The sequence below is a fragment of the Rana temporaria genome, chromosome 1 (genome assembly GCF_905171775.1).
Source record: "Rana temporaria chromosome 1, aRanTem1.1, whole genome shotgun sequence".
Classification (NCBI taxonomy): Eukaryota; Metazoa; Chordata; class Amphibia; order Anura; family Ranidae; genus Rana; species Rana temporaria.
The window spans coordinates 244,951,217-244,973,044 of NC_053489.1; the positions used below are offsets into that span (position 1 = coordinate 244,951,217).

General features: G+C 44.8%; 1 protein-coding gene across 4 annotated transcripts in view; it reads right to left on the reverse strand.

Moving 5' to 3' along the window:
- The window catches only part of PARP2 (poly(ADP-ribose) polymerase 2), a 50,366-nt gene that overhangs the window by 24,068 nt on the left and 4,470 nt on the right, over positions 1-21,828 (reverse strand). For 3 of the 4 annotated variants that reach the window (XM_040352503.1, XM_040352519.1, XM_040352511.1), the window contains exons 3-7: positions 12,416-12,552; positions 9,977-10,183; positions 6,101-6,214; positions 5,795-5,865; positions 4,782-4,835 (exon numbers count right to left, since the gene is read on the reverse strand). In XM_040352503.1, the coding sequence (XP_040208437.1) occupies positions 4,782-4,835; positions 5,795-5,865; positions 6,101-6,214; positions 9,977-10,183; positions 12,416-12,552 (583 nt within the window). The remainder of the gene's footprint in view (positions 1-4,781; positions 4,836-5,794; positions 5,866-6,100; positions 6,215-9,976; positions 10,184-12,415; positions 12,553-21,828) is intronic. The other variant, XM_040352530.1, reaches the window with a different exon arrangement.

Genomic DNA, 21,828 nt, shown 5'->3' on the forward strand with positions numbered 1-21,828 from the left:
TTATCCCTTCCTGTTGGTGATCACACAACCAAATTAACACTCACTGTTCACCATGCAATGTGCCATGCATATCAAACTAGAAGTCCCCAAGTAAGCGTCTGAGCCTTTTAATGTGACTTCAGGTTGACATTATTTAAAGACAGACAGAGCTGCCTCACTGGGGTTGGATTTCCCACCTTCAGGCACCAACATTGTAAATCTAGTTATAAAATGGCCATCTGAAAATTATTACATCTTTTTGTATTTAACCCATTTTCAGGTGATCTCCCTACTGCCATTTATGGTGCATTGCCCCCTCGCCATTTTTGCTTTATGTAAAATGAGCAACTATTCTTAACAAAATTAGAACATGCTTTAGAATAGGTACAAAAAATGTCTCAGATAATATATATATATATATATATATATATATATATATATATATATATATATATTTAAATAAAAATAAGTATGTGTTCAGAAAGTTTCCATAAAAAAAAAAAAAAAATTGATACAAGTTAAGTTATATCCAAAATTTCCCGGTATTCTTAACTACTTTATCGAAGGCGTTTTCATACTTGCCTTCCCTATTTCTCATGCTCTGGCACTGCAGCCAGTCACCAAAGACCAGCACTGTCAAGTGGGAAGGAGGGGAGTGAGTTACATGCTTCCCCTTACCTGGAAGTACCAGGAACAGCTGAACACAACATAAAAAAACTTTTTAAAAGAAAAGGTTATCCTTTTTATTTTATTTGTAAAACATTTTTGATCATACTTTGGATCAGAAATAGTATTGTGATAAATGGCAAAAAAAAAAAAAAAAAAAAGAAGGACTATCACTATTATCTTCAGTAACACAAATGTTTTTTTTTTTACAATGTATTTTTCTAAATTTTTACCTTGACAATACAGGGACCATTCTAGAAGGCCATATTGTGTTAAGGCATGCCATTCAAACGAATAATCTGCCAATGCCCTAGAACAGGGATATGCAATTAGCGGACCTCCAGCTGTTGCAGAACTACAAGTCCCATGAGGCATTGCAAGACAGACAGCCACAAGCATGACACCCAGAGGCAAAGGCATGATGGAACTTGTAGTTTTGCAACAGCTGGAGGTCCGCTAATTGCATATCCCTGCCCTAGAACATACTTTTTGTATGTACACAAATGCAGCATTTTTCTTTCAACGTAATGCATCACGCAATGCATTTGAGTCAGAGGTGACATTTAAAATGTATTGTGCCGCAATGTGCTGTGTGTTCATTGACAAACAGCACAGGGCTCAGAACGGGCCCATTTGTCAATGAACACATAGAGCGAGGCCCGAGAGTGAGCATGCACAAGTGCCCCTATAGCAAGTGGTTTGCTATGGAGGCACTCAGCAGGGGAGAGGTAGCCCAGGGCGCCTGTGTGGGACCTGAGAAGAGGAGGATCGGGGCTTCTCTGTGCAAAAACCAGTGCACAGGGCAGGTAAGAATAACAGGTTTGCCATTTTCTTTTTTGTTCCTTTAGTATCACTTTAACTCCTTTAAAAGGAGGGTACAGTTCCAGACACCTTTTCACATATTTGTCAGGTTCCTTTACAGCTTTACTGAAAAAAATAATAATCATATTTACACATACAACCTAACTGAAAGAGTCAAAGGAGTGATGTTGTGTAGTGTTGGGAGTTTCAATGAGAAATGCCGCGTACACACCATCACTTTATGTGATGAAAAAAAACGACACTTTCTGTGAAGTAAAAAATTACGTTTTTGAAACTTCAATTTTCAAAGACGAAGTTGCCTACACACCATCGTTTTTCTCACAATGTTCTAGCAAAGTGAGGTTACGTTCCACTACGTTTTACCATTGAAGCTTGCTTCATAAGTAGCTTCTGGGCATGCGTGGATGAAAAAACGTCTTAGAAAACGACGTTTTTTGCTACACACGGTCAATTTCTGTGAAGTAAAAAGTGCACTTTTGAAAAACGACACATAAAATTGAAGCATGCTTCAATTTTTTTTGGTCGTTTTTTACAAGACATAAAACGATGTTTTCCCCCACACACAGTCAATTAAAGTGACGTTTTTAAAAACGTCATTTTTTTTCATCACATAAAGTGATGGTGTGTACGCGGCAAAAGAGTCTGGAAGCAAACATACAGTACGTGTACACTCAGAGAAGACGGGATATTCCTTTCTTTCAGAAGAACACTGTTTAGAGGATATATACTGTTGCAATTATAAAATTACTGTAAGGGCCAGTTTACACCAGACGCAGTTCCGTGTGCTTTTTTTCTGCACAAAATGCATGCACGTGTTTTCCATGTATTCCTATGGCTGTAGTTCACACCATGCAGTCAGTTTCTGCACCGGAAACTGACTGCATGGTGTGAACTACAGCCATAGGAATACATGGAAAACACTGTGCATGCATTTTTAGTGCAGAAAAAATGCACACGAAACTGTAGGGAACTGCGTCTGATGTGAACTGGCCCTAAAAGAATTTACCCTGTAAAGTGTAAACTGATCTTTATTGCACACCGATGTGGAACTCAAAATGTACAACTTAGGCCTCTTGCACATGACACTCCTGAGAATCTACTTTTTCAGATTTTTTTTGTATGTAATTGCCCGTATTTTCACGTATATGCGTTTGCGCATTTTTGCAAAAATGTACTCGTGTTCTCATTCTGCACATTATGTAAATGGATATTTGTGCGCATTTTTGCAAGCACAAGGCATAAATTACTGACCAAAAAAGCAGATTTTTCATTTTTTTATTGAAGAATGCACAGTGCTTGTTTATGTCCCTCTGTGCACATTACAATTAATAGGCTGTAGTTAGCTTAAAAAAAAAACCTGTACTGAGCTTTTTCAAGCTGCAGTGTGCAAGAAATAACACATTGCAGCATCTCGTTAACCACTTCCCGACCTCCTCATGTACATTTATGTCGGCAGAATGGCACGGACAAGCACAATCACGTACCTGTACGTCCTCTGCTAGACGTGGGTGGGGGGTCCGATCGGGACCCCCCCCCCCGGTACATGCGGAGGTCAGGTCCGCTCGGGGAGCGATCCGGGACGACGGCGCGGCTATTTGTTTATAGCCGCTCCGTTGCGATCGGTCCCCGGAACTGAAGAACGGGGAGAGCCGTGTGTAAACACGGCTTCCCCGTGCTTCACTGTGTCGGCGCATCGATCGCGTCATCCCCTTTATAGGGGAGACACGATCAATGACGTCATTTGTACAGCCACACACCCCTACAAAAGTAAACACATACACAGCGCCCCCTGTGTTTAACTCCCAAACTGCAACTGTCATTTTGACAATAAACAATGCAATTTAAATGCATTTTTTGCTGTGAAAATGACAATTGGCCCAAAAATGTGTCAAAATTGTCCGCCATAATGTCGCAGTCACGAAAAAAATTGGTGATCGCCGCCATTAGTAGTAAAAAAATAATAAAACTACTACTACTACTACTACTACTACTACTACTACTACTACTACTACATAAAAAATTTCCTTGTTATGCCTGGTGCCTCTACTACTACTACTACTACTACTACTACATAAAAAATTTCCTTGTTATGCCTGGTGCCTCTCTTTGTATGCGATAGAATAGTAACAGTAGCTTCCACTTAACCCAGAAATTGAACCACACACCCCCAGTCATCTGCCCTGCTCCAGCCATAGTGGAGATGGGCTCTGAATATATACATGCCGATAGCTGCCCTTTTTTCTGTTAGGATACGGTAGAAAATAATTAGAAAATTCTGTGATATGCTTGATAGTGAAACAAGAGCATACTCATCTAACCCCCAGACATCACATTACATGGGTAGGTGGTGCTCCAAACAGAATACAGAAGTTCTGAATTACCTTTCCTGTTACCACAAAGAGGTATCCTGAGAGTGTCAGGATTAAAGAATAAACACATCAAATAATCTTTAAAAGGGACATCAATTACCGTATTTATCGACGTATAACACGCACCCTAACTTTAAGAGGGAAGTTTCAGGAAAAAAAACTTTCCACAGCAACCTGCGTATAACACGCAGGCACAGTTTACCCTCTATTTTCAGGGTAAAAAAGTGAGTGTTATACGCCAATAAATACAGTACTTTAAATGTTTAAACCTAGTAAATACAAATAAGAAAAAGCAAAAATGAGAAAACAGCAAGAGGAACTGTACAATTTCTATTTGATAAAATTGAATGCAGAATGCATATCAATTAGGACATCATTAATTGAACGCATATAATACTAACAGAAGCAAGAAAGCTGGAAATCTAAAAATGTGATGTACTGCCATTTCATAACATGTCAAGGATTAGTTCAACTTTATTAATCAACAGCTGAAGCGGATTTTAAGGTCTAGTGACACCTTAAAAAAGAGGAGTTCCGGGCCCCCATGAAAAAAAATTCAAAGTCAGCATCTACAAATACTGCAGCTGCTGACTTTTAATATTAGGACACTTACCTGTCCAGTGCGCCCACGATATCAGCACTTCAGCCAATTTTTGGATTGGCTCTCAGGTGCCACCATTTCGGCTTCACAGCTGGTTCCCTACTGCAAATGCACAAAGTGTCCTGCGCTTTCTAATTGGCCGGGCAGCGCAGGTAGGAGGAGGGGGGCCGAACTTCTGAGGGACGGCGTCGCCTCACGGAAGTGGGGACAGGTACCTGACCGTCCGTGCCCTCCCCCCCAGAAAGGTGCCAATTGTGGCATTGGGGGTTCCACTTTCCACTAAAATTAGAAGCATTACACATACAGAAATGCATGACAGTAATAAAAAAAAGCTCAGTTCTCACCTGGTTTAACATAACATCATATACATCATCATCTCCTTCACAATACACATGAGCCTAGGAGAAAAAGATACAGGGGTTGATAAAAAAATGTAATTGCCACAGCTACTCGGCAGAAAACAGGAGGCAATCGAACACACAATGACAGAATAACCAAATACTATGGTAATGAAGCAGCAACCTTATCAAGCAAACAAGGCTTCCTAGAGAATTCCCTGGACAAAAAGGCCCCATCTACAGCCTAGCTAAGATCATATACTCATTTGGAACCAGGTTATCAGACCCTTAAAATGCTATGCCATCTGTATACTGCCTATTGATTTTCTTTGTATATATTAAAGTTTTTTTTAAAGGCTTAAGTTTTTTCACCTTCATGCAATCTATGCATGAAGGTAAAAAGCCTTCTTTGTGTGCACCCCCCACCTAATGCTTACCTGAGCCCCTCTTGATCCAGTGATGTGCATGAAAGCAGCAGCTCTGACATTCCTCATTGGCTGAGACAGCAGCGGGAGCCATTGGATTCTGCTACTGTCAATCACAGCCAGTAAGTCAATAAGGGGGGGGGGGCTCCAGGTCGCAGCTCTGTGTCTTATAGAAGCATAGAGCGGGGCTGGGGAGCAAGCATGCACTAGTGCTCCCACTAGTGCAAGCGGCTAGTTATTGGGGCACTGGCTGAAGAGGAGGAGCTATGAACGCTGGCAGGGGACCCAAAAACAGTAGAATCGGGGCTGCTCTGTGCAAAACAGAAACAAAACAAGTATAACAAGTTTATTTTTATTTTTTTTAAATCAGCCTTTAATGTCACTTTAAGTTCTTCAGTTTAAATAGAAATCTATCATTACACTGAACTGAGCAGGCAAGAATGTAAACAGATGTATTACGAGTATCCAAATGTAGTGGTACTGCCTTCCATTCTTAACTTTGAAAGCATCCAAACAAAATATTAAATATATATATATATATATTAAATAATCAGTGTTACTACAAAAACTATTTAGACTTCTGTTAACATGTACCTTTCCAATTTTTCTGGAACATTCTGGATCAACTGGAGCTTTGCCTTTTAACACGAGAGTTCTCACTTGTTCTGTGTAACAGGAAAAAAAAATAACATATGAGATAACAAATTGTACAATAACACTCTGTAAAGCTCTAACTTTTGTTGTCCCCCTAAACTTTATTTGTATACACCAACATGAATTATATAATAAACCTAAAATAAATGAATAACTGTTGAGCTTACATTGTGGGAACACAGTTTGCTTGCTTGCAGTCATTCATGATCTTTATATACAGGCCATCATACATACATATATATATACCTTTGCTGTCCTCCTCTTCAGTTTCCACAGTTTTGTTCTTTCGGGAACGTTTTGCAGTAGTTGGCCCATTAAGGATATTTTGTTTTGGCGGGTCACTTTCTTCATCTGCAGCAACTACACAACACAACAGTAAAGCTCATTAAAAGCTAAAGTCAAGGTAAATAAATGTTTTAATGCAACTCTGTATTTAAAACAGCCCTGTTTTATTTAAATAAAAAGTAGACAGCGCCTGCTCCTACTTAACACCAATTGCTCTTATATATACACACTGATGTGCGTATTTAACTTGGGATGATTTGATATGACATATGGCTAAATATCATAATAATTGATCCATTACCAACATAGGTGCATGATTGTTGTGAACCAAATAAGAATAATTAATTGATAATTGTGACAATAATTAAGGCGGAGCTCCACCCTCAAATTAAACTATACATCACCAGCTTCCAATACATATGATAAATCAAGTTAAAAAAAAAATGCGTTGAAAGCTGTGTTGCTAGGCAGAAATCCTAATCTGCCTTCTTTCTGCACCGCGGTCCTTCTCTCCAACCTACCCCGCACAGACTCCTGGGAAAGTACTGCAGGACCTTCCTCCCCAGCCGCCGCCCGTTGTCGTGACAACGGCACAAACACACGGCTACGAGCGTCGCTCTAATGAGCACGCGCGAGATCTAGCGGTGCCCCAGCATGCACCTCTCCACGGAGAGGAGTTAAAAAAAAATGTACTGGGCTTTAGATGCCCACACTTAGAATGGAAACGGCCAGATCGTTCACAGCTGCAAACCAGGCAAATTGTAATATACTTTAATGATTGGTTGGCGGTATTTAAGTCGGAGTATTGTGATGTTTAATACTGTGTTATTTAAATTGCCCAAAAAAATTAATAATTTGTGACCGGAGCTCCACTTTAAATAGATAAAGTGACAATAGTACAACCATGAATAAAGTGATAAAAGTGCAAAAATAGTCCTTTTCTTTGTGCCAAAAAGTGCTATAGTGCTCCATGTCCCAATGATGTGGAGATCCACCTCCTGGGGGTAGTGTAAAATTCCAGACTCACCAGATGAGTTGGACTTCTTTACCTTACAGCAGAAAAGAGTCAATCGTGTTTGTAGATCATTTTCTGGGGGCCAAAGCCAATACAGCAAACCAGCACGTTGCAAACTAAACAAAGCGCCCCTCAGAGTAAAATCCTTTGATTTATTGGTTAAAATGGCTTAAAATAAAAAAATAAAAACTCATAATGACAGAACCGGCATCACTACCCAAACCATCAGTCAAAGCAATTGTGGAGATGTGGTGTCTAATCGACACAGCATGCGTTCCACCCTACTGGCCGGAAGTGACGTTAGTGGAGAGTCAGCTTATCTTGTTTCGTCTCTATGATGAAACGCGTCAATATGACTCTCCATTGACATCACTTCTGGCCAGTAGAGTGGAACGCACACTGTGTGCTGATTAAACACAACGTCTCCACAATTGTAAGGGCCGATGGTTTGGATAGTGACGCCGGTTCTGTCATTATGACAGTTTTTTATAAATTGTAAGCTGGCTGAGGGAAGGAGGTTCTCACCAAAGATTTGACGGTACATGGCCCCTTCCATTGTCCCTTTGATACAGTGAAGTTGTCCTGTCCCCTTAGCAGAAAAACACCCCATAGGTAATAGGCAGCATTCCTCCTCCTCCTCCAAACATGAATGACAAAAAACTTGATTTTGGTCTCATGTGACGACAACACTTTCACCCAGTTCTCCTCTGAATCATTCAGATGTTCATTAGCAGACTTCAGATGAGCCTGTACATGTGCTTTCTTGAGCACCTTGTGGGCGCTGCAAGATTTCAGTCCTTCAGGGGGTAGTGTGTTACCAATTGTTTTCTTGGTGACTATGGGCCCAGCTGCCTTAAGATTATTGACAAGATTCTAGGCCGATTCCTCACCATTCTCATGATCACTGGAACTCCACGAGGTGAGATCTTCCATTGAGCCCCAGACCGAGGGAGACTGACAGTTATTTGGTGTTTCTTCCATTTGTGAATAATCGCACTAACTGTTGACACCCTCTCACCAAGCTGCTTGGCGATGGTCTTGTAGCCCATTCCAGCCTTGAGCACGTCTACTATCTTGTCCCTGACATCCTTGGACAGCTCTTTGGTCTTGTCCATGGTGGAGAAATTGGAATCTGATTGATTGATTTGCTTCTGTGGAAAGGTGACTTTTATACAGGTAACAAGCTGAGATTAGGAGCACACCCTTTAGAGTCTGGTTCACACCTATGCATTTTTTAGTGCATTTTCCGTTTTGCAGAAACACACTACAGTCCATTTAACATGGTTTCCTATGGGTCACGTTCACATCTGTGCATTTTATGGAAAGGGCTAGGGCCTTTTTTTCTGGTTTTTGGTTCCATAGCCTTAAACAAATCAAAAATGTGTATTGAAAAAAATGCAAAATGCACCTGCATAGGTGTGAACCAGGCCTAAGCGAGTGCTCCTAATCTCAGTTCATTACCTGTATAGAAGACACCTTCCTCTCTATTCCTTTTTTTTTTCCTTTCTCTCTTCCTCTCTCTTTTTGGTTCTATATTTACGCTATCTTTCCTCCTGGCTCTTTCTCTTCTCTCTGCTTCTTTTCTCTGTTGTTCTGGCCCACAGGCTCGGTCCTGCTGGGATTGGACACAAGATGTGACCTTGTTCATCTGACATATTGGTGGAGGTTACCTTCATTTTATGTAATTCATTCAGTTTGTTTTCCTTATTTATGGCCAAGCGTGATAATGTTATTTTTAGTCATGGGTTCCATATAGGTCCCTGTGTATTAACCAGTTTATAATCCCAGACCAGTATAATGCCTCTTTACCAGGACTTAAGTGGAGTAGACGTCCTCTCGCTAGTCACTTATGCTCGCCCTTGGTCCTCTAATGTCTGGCTTGAATTTCAATTTCCCAATTTAACGTTCCTGATGCCTGAAGTTTTATACCTGTTAGTCCATTCTTTGTTTATCGCCGTTTTTGTACTTTTTTCTGATGTTGTGCATTTTTTCAATAAAACCCATTGTACAAGACGACACCTGGGAGCCAGACATCTTGCTGATTGATAGGGGATCAAATACGTATTTCACTCATTAAAATGCAAATGGATTAAAGTGGAGGTTCACCCTTTAAAAAAAAATCTGACATCACACGGAGTCGAGCCATCCTACCAACAGAATGCCGGTGTTTTTTTTTTCCCTCAGCACATACCTCGTTATTAGGATTTTCACCTCACGGCAATCCCGCGGGAGTGGGCGTTCCCAAGCACTGCCTGTGATTGACAGGCTTCCGAACGGCACATACTGCGCATCACAGGTTGCCGACAGAACCCGAACGTCGGTGCGCAGGCGCCGTATAGAGCCGCACCGACGTTCTGTTTTTTTCGGCAACCTGTGACGCGCAGTATGCGCCGTTCGGAAGCCTGTCAATCACAGGCAGTGCTTGGGAACGCCCACTCCTGCGGGATTGCCGTGAGGTGAAAATCCTGATAACGAGGTATGTGCTGAGGAAAAAAACAAAACACCGGCATTCTGTCGGTAGGATGGCTCGACTCCGTGTGATGTCTGAAATTTTTTGAGGGTGAACCTCCACTTTAATTACTTTTTTGAAATGCGTTTTTCTGGATATTGTTGATGTTATTCTGTCTTTCACTGTTAAAATAAACCTACCATTAAAAATATAGACTGATCATTTCTTTGTCAGGGGGCAAACATACGAAATCAGCAGGGGGTCAAATACTTTTTTCCCTCACTGTACAATTAGTTTATAAAATGTAAATCACCTATATCTCCAAACACCACTCTTTTTGTGGATCATTTATTTTCATGGCTTGCACACCTACCAGATAAACAGCGTTGAATATCTCGTTCATGCTGAGTCTGGCCATTTATCTGCACCATAGCCGCCAGATCAACTGTGTAAGGCTTTCCACCCAGATTTAAAGACACACGTTTTTCATCATGCTGAAGTGCAGACTCAAGCAAGATGCAGGATTTGGCATCATAGGACACCCAGTATTCTTCATCTGACTGCCACTCCCATACAAAATCTGCAATGAAAGGTTATATATTTTTTTTAAAGCACTTGTAATTTGTACTTCCCATAAAATTCTTGTCTCTATGTTCATCGAAAGACACGGTTGGTTATAGTGCTCCTTTCACACTAGGCAGACTCCGTCGCTACGGAGTCCGCCTGTTCCTGTCAGCTCAGCGGGAGATCTGTCCGCAGATCTTTACTGAGCCGACGGATGACAAGCTCCTCTCTGCTCACTGAGCGTGGAGGGGCTTATCGGGCGCCGCTGTCTCCTATGGAGCGATCTGATGAAAACGGACAGCATGTCCATTTTCATCAGATCATACCCGATCCGATATGGACAGATGGGGATGTATTCCCATATGTCTGTTTTTAGCGGATCAGATGTCAGCGGACATGTCTCCGCTGACATCCGACGCTCCATAGGGATGAATGGAGCAGCCGTTCAGGTCCGCCGTTAAAACTGACAGGCGGGCTTGAACGGTCCATCCGTGTGAAAGGGGCCTTAGACGCTAGGCACAAGAACAATAGCACAGCATAGAACTGGCCCCTGATGGTGGCCAAACCCCCCAAATGCTTGAGACAGCTCAGCTAGTAACAAAGCAGTACATACAACACACATTTAACAACCAGAGGAGTACATGCCATGTCCTTCAATAAATGCAGAGAAAAAGATTTTACAATGGGTACAAAATAATCCTATATTTTCTTATGCTCATTGAAGGACACAGTGGACATGTTGAATCTCTGATCATTGGTATGTCCCAAAAAAGCGTCTACTAAGGCATAGGGTAATCATTTAAAGTTTTCCTAAGACAGAAACAGTACAATGCCACCTGTGAACTCGCAAGCTACGGAGGGGATACAAAACCTCGGCAATATGAGGAGGACCCCTGACTGAGTAAAGAGCCAGTTTCAACAGGTTAACTGGCCTTGGGGACCCAGAGGCCCCTTTGTTGCTTAGAGAGAGTAAGACTTTCAAACAGAGCAATGCCTCCATGGTAGGAAACATTACAGGTGGACAGAAAGAGAGCACTGACCTCAGCACAGACACAGGAACCATTCTTTTTGGAGGTAGAAAGTTAAAACTAAGTTAGGGAGGAAGGAAGCACTACTCCCCTATCGTGTGACAAATAGGGTCAAAACAACTAATCGATTCATTAGCAACTAATCGTTCATGAAAATGGTTGTCAACTATTTTCATAATCGATTAGTTGGTCATCCGATTAGTTGGTCTGCATACAGAATACATTATTTGTTTACACATCAGGAAATACAGTGCAGCACACATACAGCTCAGTACACCATCCATACATGTCAGCAAGTGCCTGAGAACTTGTGAATGTGTGAGGAGCAATGCCTCGTGGGACACATAGTCCTGGGCATGAAGTGAGTGGTTCTAAAGGCAGAATTTTTTTTTACCTTGCTATATTGTCACTCTATACCAGGGATATGCAATTAGCGGACCTCCAGCTGTTACAAAACTAATCCCATCATGCCTCTGCCTCTGGGTTTCATGCTTGTAGCTGTCAGAGTCTTGCTATGCCTCATGGGACTTGTAGTTGTGCAACAGCTGGAGGTCCGCTAATTGCATATCCCTGCTCTATACTATAACAGCTTGCTATTGGAGCACTCTGAAGGCAAGGGTCCAGAGGTGTCGGCGAGGGACCCCAGAAGAGGAGAATCAGGGCTACTTTGTGCAAAACCAATACACAGAACAGGTAAGTATAACATGTTTGGTGTTTAACCACTTCAGCCCTGGAAGTATGGAGGGCAGAGGTCAATAGTATGGAGGTCAGTAGTATAGAGGGCAGTGTGCAGAGGTCAGTAGTATGGAGGGCAGTGTACAGAGGTCAGTAGTAAGGAGGCAACATTTTTTTTTCTCCCTTTTGAATAGAGTAAAAGAAGGGTTATAGCAACAGTAAGGTTTATTTTTGCTATCTGTTGGAGATTTCCTTTCATTTCTCCCTGTCCCATAGCCAAAACAGGCGAGACAAAATCCCTATAAAGTGAAGGGATTCCTGGTCGTTACCAGAACTAGTGTCCCCATAGGAAGATATTCCTGCTATTTCTGTTCTGGGGAAAACAAAATATTGGATTTAGATAAAAATAAGGCCAGGCTCATACTCTATCCCTTGTTTAGCAAACGATGTAAAAATAAAAAACACAACATTGTGTACCCATTTCTGTATATCACATTATGAAATTTGAGATACATTTTCATATATATATATAGCTACAGACTTACACTGGTCTTGTTCCTTTACCGAAAGACGTATTTGCCTTTGGTAGCCAGTCTTTGTATTTTTTTGGATCATCTTCCTAAAATCCACTTGCAGAGGGACACCTACAGCAGGTGAGACTTTTAAGGTTTGTTTTCCAGCGCTAAGGTAAAGAAGAAAACAGATTTTATATATGAACTTTACCTTGTAAAACAACCCATTCAGTATAAGATAGAAAATAAAGGTAAAACATTTGTGTGTAGATATACAGTACACAAAAGTGAGTACACCCCTCACATTTTTGTAAATATTTTTATATATATATATATATATATATATATATATATATATATATATATATATATATATATATATATATATATATATATATATATATATATATATATATATATATATTCATGTGACAACACTGAAGAAATGACACTTTGCTACAATGTAAAGTAGTGAGTGTACAGCTTGTATAACAGTGTAAATTTGACGTCCCCTCAAAATAACTCAACACACAGCCATTAATATCTAAACCGCTGGCAACAAAAGTGAGCACACCACTAAGGCTGGGTTCCCACTGATACTACATGACAGTCATGCGACTGTCATCCTACTTTGCTCTGAAACATCAGTCCTACATGAATGAACAGGATACTACTTTGATCCAACTTTGTGATAGTCTGACTCGTCCTTTGACCACTTAAAACAATCCCATTGTGACATAAATTCCTTTTACTGCTGCTGTAATCACATGTTGGATGTCACAAGTCAGATGGTAAGGACAAGGATCCTACTTGATCTGACTTCAATGATATTCAATGGGCTAAATAAAGTAGGACCAAAGTAGTACAGGGAGCATTTTCAAAGTCGGACCGACTTGCGTTGGACCAGTTGAGACAGGTCTCATAGGGAAACATGGATTTTCACACATCATGCGACATGAGTACCCAATGTCAGAGCGTTTGTCGTACAAGTGTGAAACCGGCCTAAGTGAAAATTTCCAAATTGGGCGCTATTAGCCATTTTCCCTCCCCGATGTCACGTGAGTCGTTAGTGTTACAAGGTCTCAGGTGTGTTAAATTTGGCGTTATCGCTCTCTCTCTATCTCATACTGGTCACTGGAAGTTTAACATGGCACGTCATGGCAAAGAACTCTCTAAAAATCTGAAAAAAATTATTGTTGCTCTACATAAAGATGGCGGATCTTGGCACCCCAGATGTTTTGGAACTACATTTCCCATGATGCTCAACTACACTGCACAGTGCATGAGCATCATGGGAAATGTAGTTCCAAAACATCTGGGGTGCCAAGGTTCACTGGCCTAAGCTATAAGAAGATTGCCAAGACCCTGAAACTGAGCTGCAGCACGGTGGCCAAGACCATGCTGCGGTTTAACAGGGCAGATTCCACTCAGAACAGACTTCGCCATGGTTGACCAAAGAAGTTGAGTGCATGTGCTCAGTGTCACATCCAGAAGTTGTCATTGGGAAATAGACGTATGAGTGCTGCCAGCATTGCTGTCAAAGTTTAAGGTGTGTGTGTGTGGGGGGGGGGGGGGGGGGGGGGGGTCAGCCTTCCAGTGCTCAGAGCATACAGGTGAAAATCGAAAAATTTGAATATCTTGCAAAAGTTCATTTATTTTACTAATGCAACTTAAAAGGTGAAACTAATATATGGAGATAGTTCAAGCCGTGATTTGTCATAATTGTGATGATTATGGCTTACAGCTCATGAAAACCCCAAATCCGCAATCTCAAAAAATGAGAATATTACATGCAATCAATAAAACAAGAATTGTACATAGAACAATATCGGACCTTTGAAAAGAAGAAGCATGCATATGTACTCAGTACTTGGTTTGGGCCCATCAGTACGGCGTGGAATGGAAGTGATCAGCCTGTGGCACTGCTGAGGTGTTATGGAAGACCAGGATGCTTCAATAGCGGCCTTCAGCTCTTCTGCATTGTTCCGTCTCATGGCTCTCATATTTCTCTTGGCAATCCCCCATAGATTCTCTATGGGGTTCAGGTCTGGCGAGTTTGCTGGCCAATCAAGCACAGTAATCCCACGGTCATTGATCCAGGTTTTGGTGCTTTTGGCAGTGTGGGCAGGTGCCAAGTCCTGCTGGAAAATGAAGTCAGCATCCCCATAGAGCTCGTCTGCGGAAGGAAGCATGAAGTGCTCCAGAATCTCCTAGTAGACGGCTGCGTTGACCCTGGACTTGATGAAGCACAGTGGACCAACACCAGCAGATGACATGGCTCCCCAAATCAACACAGACTGTGGAAACTTCCCACTGGACTTCAAGCATCTTGCAGTGTGTGCCTCTCCTTTCTTCCTCCATACTCGGGGTCCTTGGTTTCCAAATGAGATGCATTTGCTCTCATCAGAAAAAAAGGCTTTGGACCACTGAGTAAAAGACCAGGTCTGTTTTTCTTTAGCCCAGGTAAGACGCTTCTGACGTTGTTTGTTGTTCAGCAGTGGCTCGACAAGAGGAATATGACATTTAAAGCCCATGTCCAGGATCTGTCTGCGTGTGGTGGCTCTTGATGCACTGACTCCCGCCTCAGTCCACTCCTTGTGAAAGTCCCCAACACTTTTGAATGGCCTTTTCCTGACAATCCTCTCCAGGCTGTGGTCATCCCTGCTGCTTGTGCACCTTTTTCTTCCACACTTTTCCCTTCCACATAACTTTCTATAAATGTGCTTTGATACAGCACTTTGGGAACATCAAACTTTTACAATTACCTTTTGAGGCTTTCCCTCCTTATGGAGGGTGTCAATGATGGGTTTCTGCACAACTGTCAGGTCAGCAGTCTTTCCCATGATTGTGATTCCTACTGAACCAGACAGTACATTTAAAGGCTCAAGGACCATTTGCAGGTATAATGGCTTAATGACACTTTGAGCCTAGAATATTGCACCTTTTCACAATATTCTAATTTTCTGAGATTGTGGATTTGGGGTTTTCATGAGCTGTAAGCCATAATCATCACAATTATGACAAATCATGGCTTGAACTATCTTGCTTTGCATGTAATGAGTCTATCTCATATATTAGTTTCACCTTTTAAGTTGCATTAGTAAAATAAATTAACTTTTGCACGATATTCAAATTTTTCGTGTTTCACTTGTACATATCAAATTGGTCTGCATGGCTGTCGTCCCAGAAGGAAGCCTCTACTAAAGATTATGCACAAGAAAGCTCACAGTTTGCTGAAGACAAGCAGACTAAGGACATTGATTACTGGAACCATGTCCTGTGGTCTGATGAGACCAAGATAAACTTATTTGGTTCAGATGGTGTCCAGCGTGTGTGGCAGCAACCAGGTGAGGAGTACAAAGACAAGTGTGTCTTGCCTACAGTCAAGCATGGTGGTGGGAGTGGCATAGTCTGGGGCTGCATGAGTGCCGCCAGCACTGGAGAGCTTCAATTTATTGAGAGAACCTTGAATGCCAATGTACTGTGACATACTGAAGCACAGCATGATCCCCTCCCTTCAGAGACTGGGCCACACACCAGTATTCTAACATGATAACGACCGCAAGCACACCTCCAAGACAACCACTGACTTGCTAAAGAAGCTGAGGGTAAAGGTGATGGACTGGCCAAGTATTTCTCCAGACCTAAATCCTATTGAGCATCTGTGGGGCATCCTCACATGGAAGGTGGAGTACAAGGTCTCTAACACCCACCAGCGTGATGTTGTCATGGAGGAGTGTATTCACTTTTGTGAGAAACTGTACATACAAAAAACACATTATATACATTTTATTTCTTTTTTTTGATCACATAATCTCCCCTTTCAGTTGTATAAAGGGCTTGGAGAGGCGGGGGTGGAGAAACAGTAGTACATCCATCTTCTTGATCTTCCCACTGAATGGCTGTGCCATTGGAGAACAGGTAGGTAGTGCTCCCTATACTAGGCTCCTACAGCGGTTGAAGGGTAACCCTAGGGGGCTTCTTAATCCATAGAGACAAGCCCAAAGGTCTACTTTAGAGATGGTCAGAGATTGCAGACATGATACAAGAGATAGTCAGAGACTGTGGACAAGCTGCAGGAGACTGTCGGACTGTGGATATGCTAGAAGAGTTGTTGGAGACTGGGGACATGACGTCAGAATAAAAAATGTTGCCTTTGTGCAAAAGCTTCCTGTAATAATGACCAGTCACTGCTGATCTCACTCATTGTCCACTGTCCAGTGGATGTAAATCTCTTGTGGCTATTGAGGAATATATTCAAATGAAATTGTATATGCCCAGAGTTCAATTGACCTTTAAAAGGATCTAATATTGCATATTGCTGTTGTTGATAACAGAAGAGAAAATAGGATTTTTGTACTCACCGTAAAATCCATTTCTCTGAGTTCATAGACGGACACAGCCTTCTTTGACATTAGGGTTATGCTTCTTCCTACCAGGAGAGTTTAGGCAGAATTTAACAGCACTTAAAGTGTTAAAACCTTTCCTTCGTGCCGCTCCTCCCAGGGGGCGTGGCTCCCCCAGGCATAACCCACACCCTGCTCTAGGAGCCTCAGTCCGTAACAAGCAGTACAAACCAAGGAGGGGTGGGTGCTGTGTCCGTCTATGAACTCAGAGAAATGGATTTTACGGTGAGTACAAAAATCCTATTTTCTCTTCCGTTCATAGACGGACACAGCCTTCTTTGACATTAGGGACGTCCCCAAGCAGTGTCAAAAAAATTTGAGGGGTGGGAAAACAACACAGCAAACCAGGTTACACCCCAAACAAAAACCGGAGTTGCTCAACGGAGAAACTCCAATCATAAACTGCCGCCCATAACACCTGCGGCTGAAGGAGGCATCAAAAGATGCACACACATCCACCTCGTAAAACTTTGAAAAAGCGTGGATTGACGACCAGGATGCATCCTAACACCGCTGTAACACAGAGGCATGATGCCGGAAAGCCCAAGAGGCCCCGATCGCCCTGGTCGAATGCGCCATAACCTGAACCTTTAGGGCATAGGCCTGAAGCACCATCCGTCGGAACCACCTAGGAACTGTGGCCTACGAGACTGCCAGGCCCTCTTGTAGGGCCAGCCACCGACACGAACAGTGAGTCCGACTTCCGGAACGGAACCGTAACATACAAGTACACTCGTAGGGCCCGAACCACATCCAGAGGATGCAAAGTGGCCTCCTCCTGGCATTTCGGCCGAGGACATAAGGATGGAAGAACAATGTCCCCATCAATGTAAAAAGCCGAAACGACCTTAGGGAGAAAAACGGCTGCGGCCGCAGCACCACCTCATCCTTACGGATGACCAAGTAGGGAGCCTTGCAAGACAAGGCCGCCAGATCAGACAGACACCCGTCTGATCGAGGTAATCGCTACCAGAAATAAAATCACCATTTGTGACAATAAACAAAAAACCTCTCGAATGTCCTCAAAGGGAGCATCCCGAAGCACCGAAAGGACTAAATTCAAGTCCCATGGGGGTAATGGAGGGCGCACCGGAGGGGCCACCTGCCAGACCCCCTGACCCAATGTACTCACCCAGGAGTGCTACGCCAAGGGTCGCTGCAAGTAAAAACAGCCAGAGCAGAAATCTGGCTCCTAACCGTACTTAAGGCGAGAGCCCGAACCACTCCCTGCTGTAAAGACAGCAGAACCCTGTACACCACATATGTACGAGGGTGCCATTTCATCTCCTCACACGCAGAGATGTAGGCCTTCCATGTATGATGAGAAATCCTACGTGAGGTAGACTTCAGTGCACGCAGCACGGTAGAGACCACCGAGCCCAATAGGCCTCGGTCCTTCAGCCCCTGGCTCTCAACAGCCACGCCGCTAAAACCGTTGGCTGTGAAACAGGGTGGAAGATCGGACCCTGTAACAGAAGATCAACTCCCAGGGGACGACGCTAGGGGGCGTCTGCCACCAGACGCACCAGGTCCGCGTACCAGGAGCGACGCGGCCAATCTGGGGCAATCAGGATTGAAAGAATCCCTACAGCTTCCACTCTGCGCAGCAGGCGAGGAAGAAGCTTCCGAGGAGGGAAGGTGTAAAGTAGACGATAGTGACCCCAAGGAGCCACCAATGCGCCTGACGCGTCCGCCCACGGGTCCTTAAACCTGGCCACGAACCGCGGCACCTACCTATAGAGACGGGACGCTAGAAGGTCCACGTCCAGAGTGCCCCACTTTTTGGCACAGACCCCGAAACACCTGCGGGTGAAGAGACCACTCTCCCTGATGATCAACCTACGCCACGGCCGTGGCGTCATCGGACAGGATCCCGACCTGTCGGCCCTGTAGATCCAGGGACCACCTGGCAAGGCAAAGCTTGATTGCTCGGAGCTCCAGAACGTTGATCAGTAGGCAGGACTCCACCTGAGTCCAGTGCCCCTGGGCTGACTGGGTGCCCCCTCCCCAACTGGAGAGGCTGGCATCCGTCGTGACCACTGTCCAGTGGCCTGCAGAAAAACGACTTTCCGGCCCGAAGCACCGGAAACGCCAGCCACCACACCAGGGGAGACATGAGCAGATGACTCAATTAAATCTGGTAATCCAGAGATGACGGAAGCTTGTCTCAACGTGACAGAAATTCCCACAGTAGACCCTGGTGTGGAATTGGACATACGGAACTGCCTCGAAAGAGGCCACCAACGGACCCAGAACCTTCCTGCAGAATCGCAGAGATGACCGCTTCTGGGTTGGCAACTGCTGCACAGCAGATAGCAGAGTCTGACGTTTTTCCGTTAGGCCCCAGCGGAATCCAGGACTAGTCCCAGGTATTCCAGTCCCTGAGACGGAATCAACCCTGATTTCAGGACAATCCAGAAACCAGCCGAACACTCGGATAGCATGACACGTGATAGACAGGGCTCCACCAATGCAGAGCTCGAAGAAGCTCGTAGGAGAATGTCGTCCAGACATCCCATGATAACAAACGCCCGTTGTCACAGCCGGGCCAGTATCGGGACGAGCACCTTGGCGAAAACCCGCTGAATGGGAAGGACTCAATTGAAAATGCCCCCCCCCCCGACCGCAAAGCACAGAATCTCTGGTGCTTTGAGGATATGCGAACATGCAGGTACACGTTCATGACATCCAAGGATGCCAGAAAATCCCCCTGATGGAGTGCCGCTATTACCAAGCGTATCGACACCACCTAAAAGTTTGCACCTTGACAAAACAAACAAGGGACTTGAGGCCCAGGATTGACCGGGCCCCATCCTCCGTGGGGACACAAACAGAATGGAGTAAAACCCCGAGACCGTTCCAATGAGGGAACTGGCACAAACACTCCCCTGACCAGAAGATCCTGGACAGCCCCTGACAGAGCCAACCGGCAAACCGGAGGAGGCCAGAGGCCGGAGGGAAAAAACCTGTATGGCAGACAAGAGAGAAACTCAATCTTGTACCCCAAGGAAAACACTTCGCAATGCGAAGCCAGTCTCCCACCCGAGACACGGGCGGGAGCAGACCTTCAGGCGGAAGCAGGTATGTCCGCAGACTTGTTAGGCATGCGGTATCAGGTGCGCTGCTACCCCGCAGTGGGGATTTAAGCACCATGTAGACCAACCCCCACCACACAGGGCGGGCGAAAAACCGCTCGGAGGTAGGCAAGGAGGGTCCTTGCACAGGGCGAGGTCCCTAGCCCTTCCCAGACTGTGGGAACAGCATGCGCTTACCACCCGTGGCATCCTCAATGATGCCATTCAGGGAAGTCCCAAAAGGACCGTTCACCCTTAAAGGCCATCACCAAGGCCTCCTTAGAGGACTAGTCCGCAGACCACCTCTTCAGCCACACAAGGCGGTGGAGAACCACTGCATAGACGGAAGCTCCGGATCGTATTCATGGCCGCCTCGCAGAGAAAATTCTGACCCTGAACCAATTGTTCAGCCAGGTCCCTAGAGGATTCGGAAGCCCCTTCTTCCAGCTCCTGCAGCAGGAGCTTCGCCTTTTTAGTCGGGGCCTGACCAGGGCCCCGGCCAGAGCCGGCCTCACCGCCGAACCCACCACCGTGAATAGGGAGCGGGCCACGGCCTCCACTCTCCTATCAGCGGGATCCTGAAATGCAGGAGCCCCTTCCACAGGCAACGTGGTGGCCTTGCGCAGTCTGGACACAGGGGGGTCCACTGGCGGAGGAGAGACCTACTTATTTTTTTTTAAAAGCCCCCCTCAAGGGGGTAACGGGTTGCAAAGTTTTTTGACAAACTTTTTGTGGTGCATCCCATTCCTTGTATAACATATTGTCCAAATAAGGAACCCAAGGAAACACTTCAGCGGTGCGTGGCGGTCTGCGGAACCCCAAAAGGTACTGACACGGAGGTGTCTCCGCCACATCCTCAATTTTTAGAGTCTCACACACCGCAGAAACAAGAGCTCCAACAAATTCTTGCCAGCAACTGACTGCAGCAGAGTCATCCTCACTATCCATAAGGGTTAAGCCCGCAGCCTCTGACATAACAGAACCAGAAAAAACAGCGATTCTGTGTCAGAGACATCCCCAGAAGCAGGCTCAGGGAGGGGGCGCTTTTTACCCCCCATCCGGGCACTAGCTGCTTCAAAACTGGCAAGAAACCCAGACAGCCAACATAACAGATGTGGCAGGGGAATGGGCGTTAAGGGTTAACTCAGGCATAGCTGGAGAGGGAGACCTGGCTCAGGTTCCATAGAGTCACCCACCCTGCAAGGCAGGACAAAAAAAAACCACTGGTCACCTCCTTGCTGCTATTGCAGGGCATGGGGGCCCCTGGTACTCACCACCCCACCCAGCTGCAGAGAGAGCTGAAAACCTGAGGTGTGCTCTGATCTGCTGGCTGTGATGTGTCTGTCACCTCAAGGAAGAATCACAGCGTTTCACAGCACTAAAACTGTTACAAGAGACCAGAGGCTGTGCTGTGTCTGTCACCCCAGGGAAGAATCACAGCGTTTCACAGCACTAAAACTGTCACAAGAGACCAAGAGATTTCCAAGATGGCCGCCGTCTGAGGTAAAAATCACCTCATAGAACACAGTCCCCCAACAACACACGGGCCCCGGTGGTAATAAAGAAAACCCAGGAGGCCCCCCTTCACAGCCACTACCCAGTCAGTGGAAGGAGGGAGAGGAAGGGGAGAGAGGAAAGCAGGACGGACCCTCAGTCGACCTCCCCAGGGAAAACACCAGCCAGACCACTTACCTGAGTAAGGGGCCACTACTTACCCGTCCTGCGACTACCCGGCTGGAGGTATCCCAGACAGAACCAACGTCCGTAAACGGCATGGCTGTCGGCCAGACACACTGTGGCAAAGCCATAGAGACCGGTCATATGTGTGCCCTAGAACCGAAGTTCCCCGGCCGCCCCTGGAGCAACGGGGCCTGTCGTGGACATCCCAAAGCTGAGCTAAGGGCCGGCACACGCTCGATGGCCGAACATGGGGGGAGTACAAGAGTCAAGACCCAGCCTGTCACCC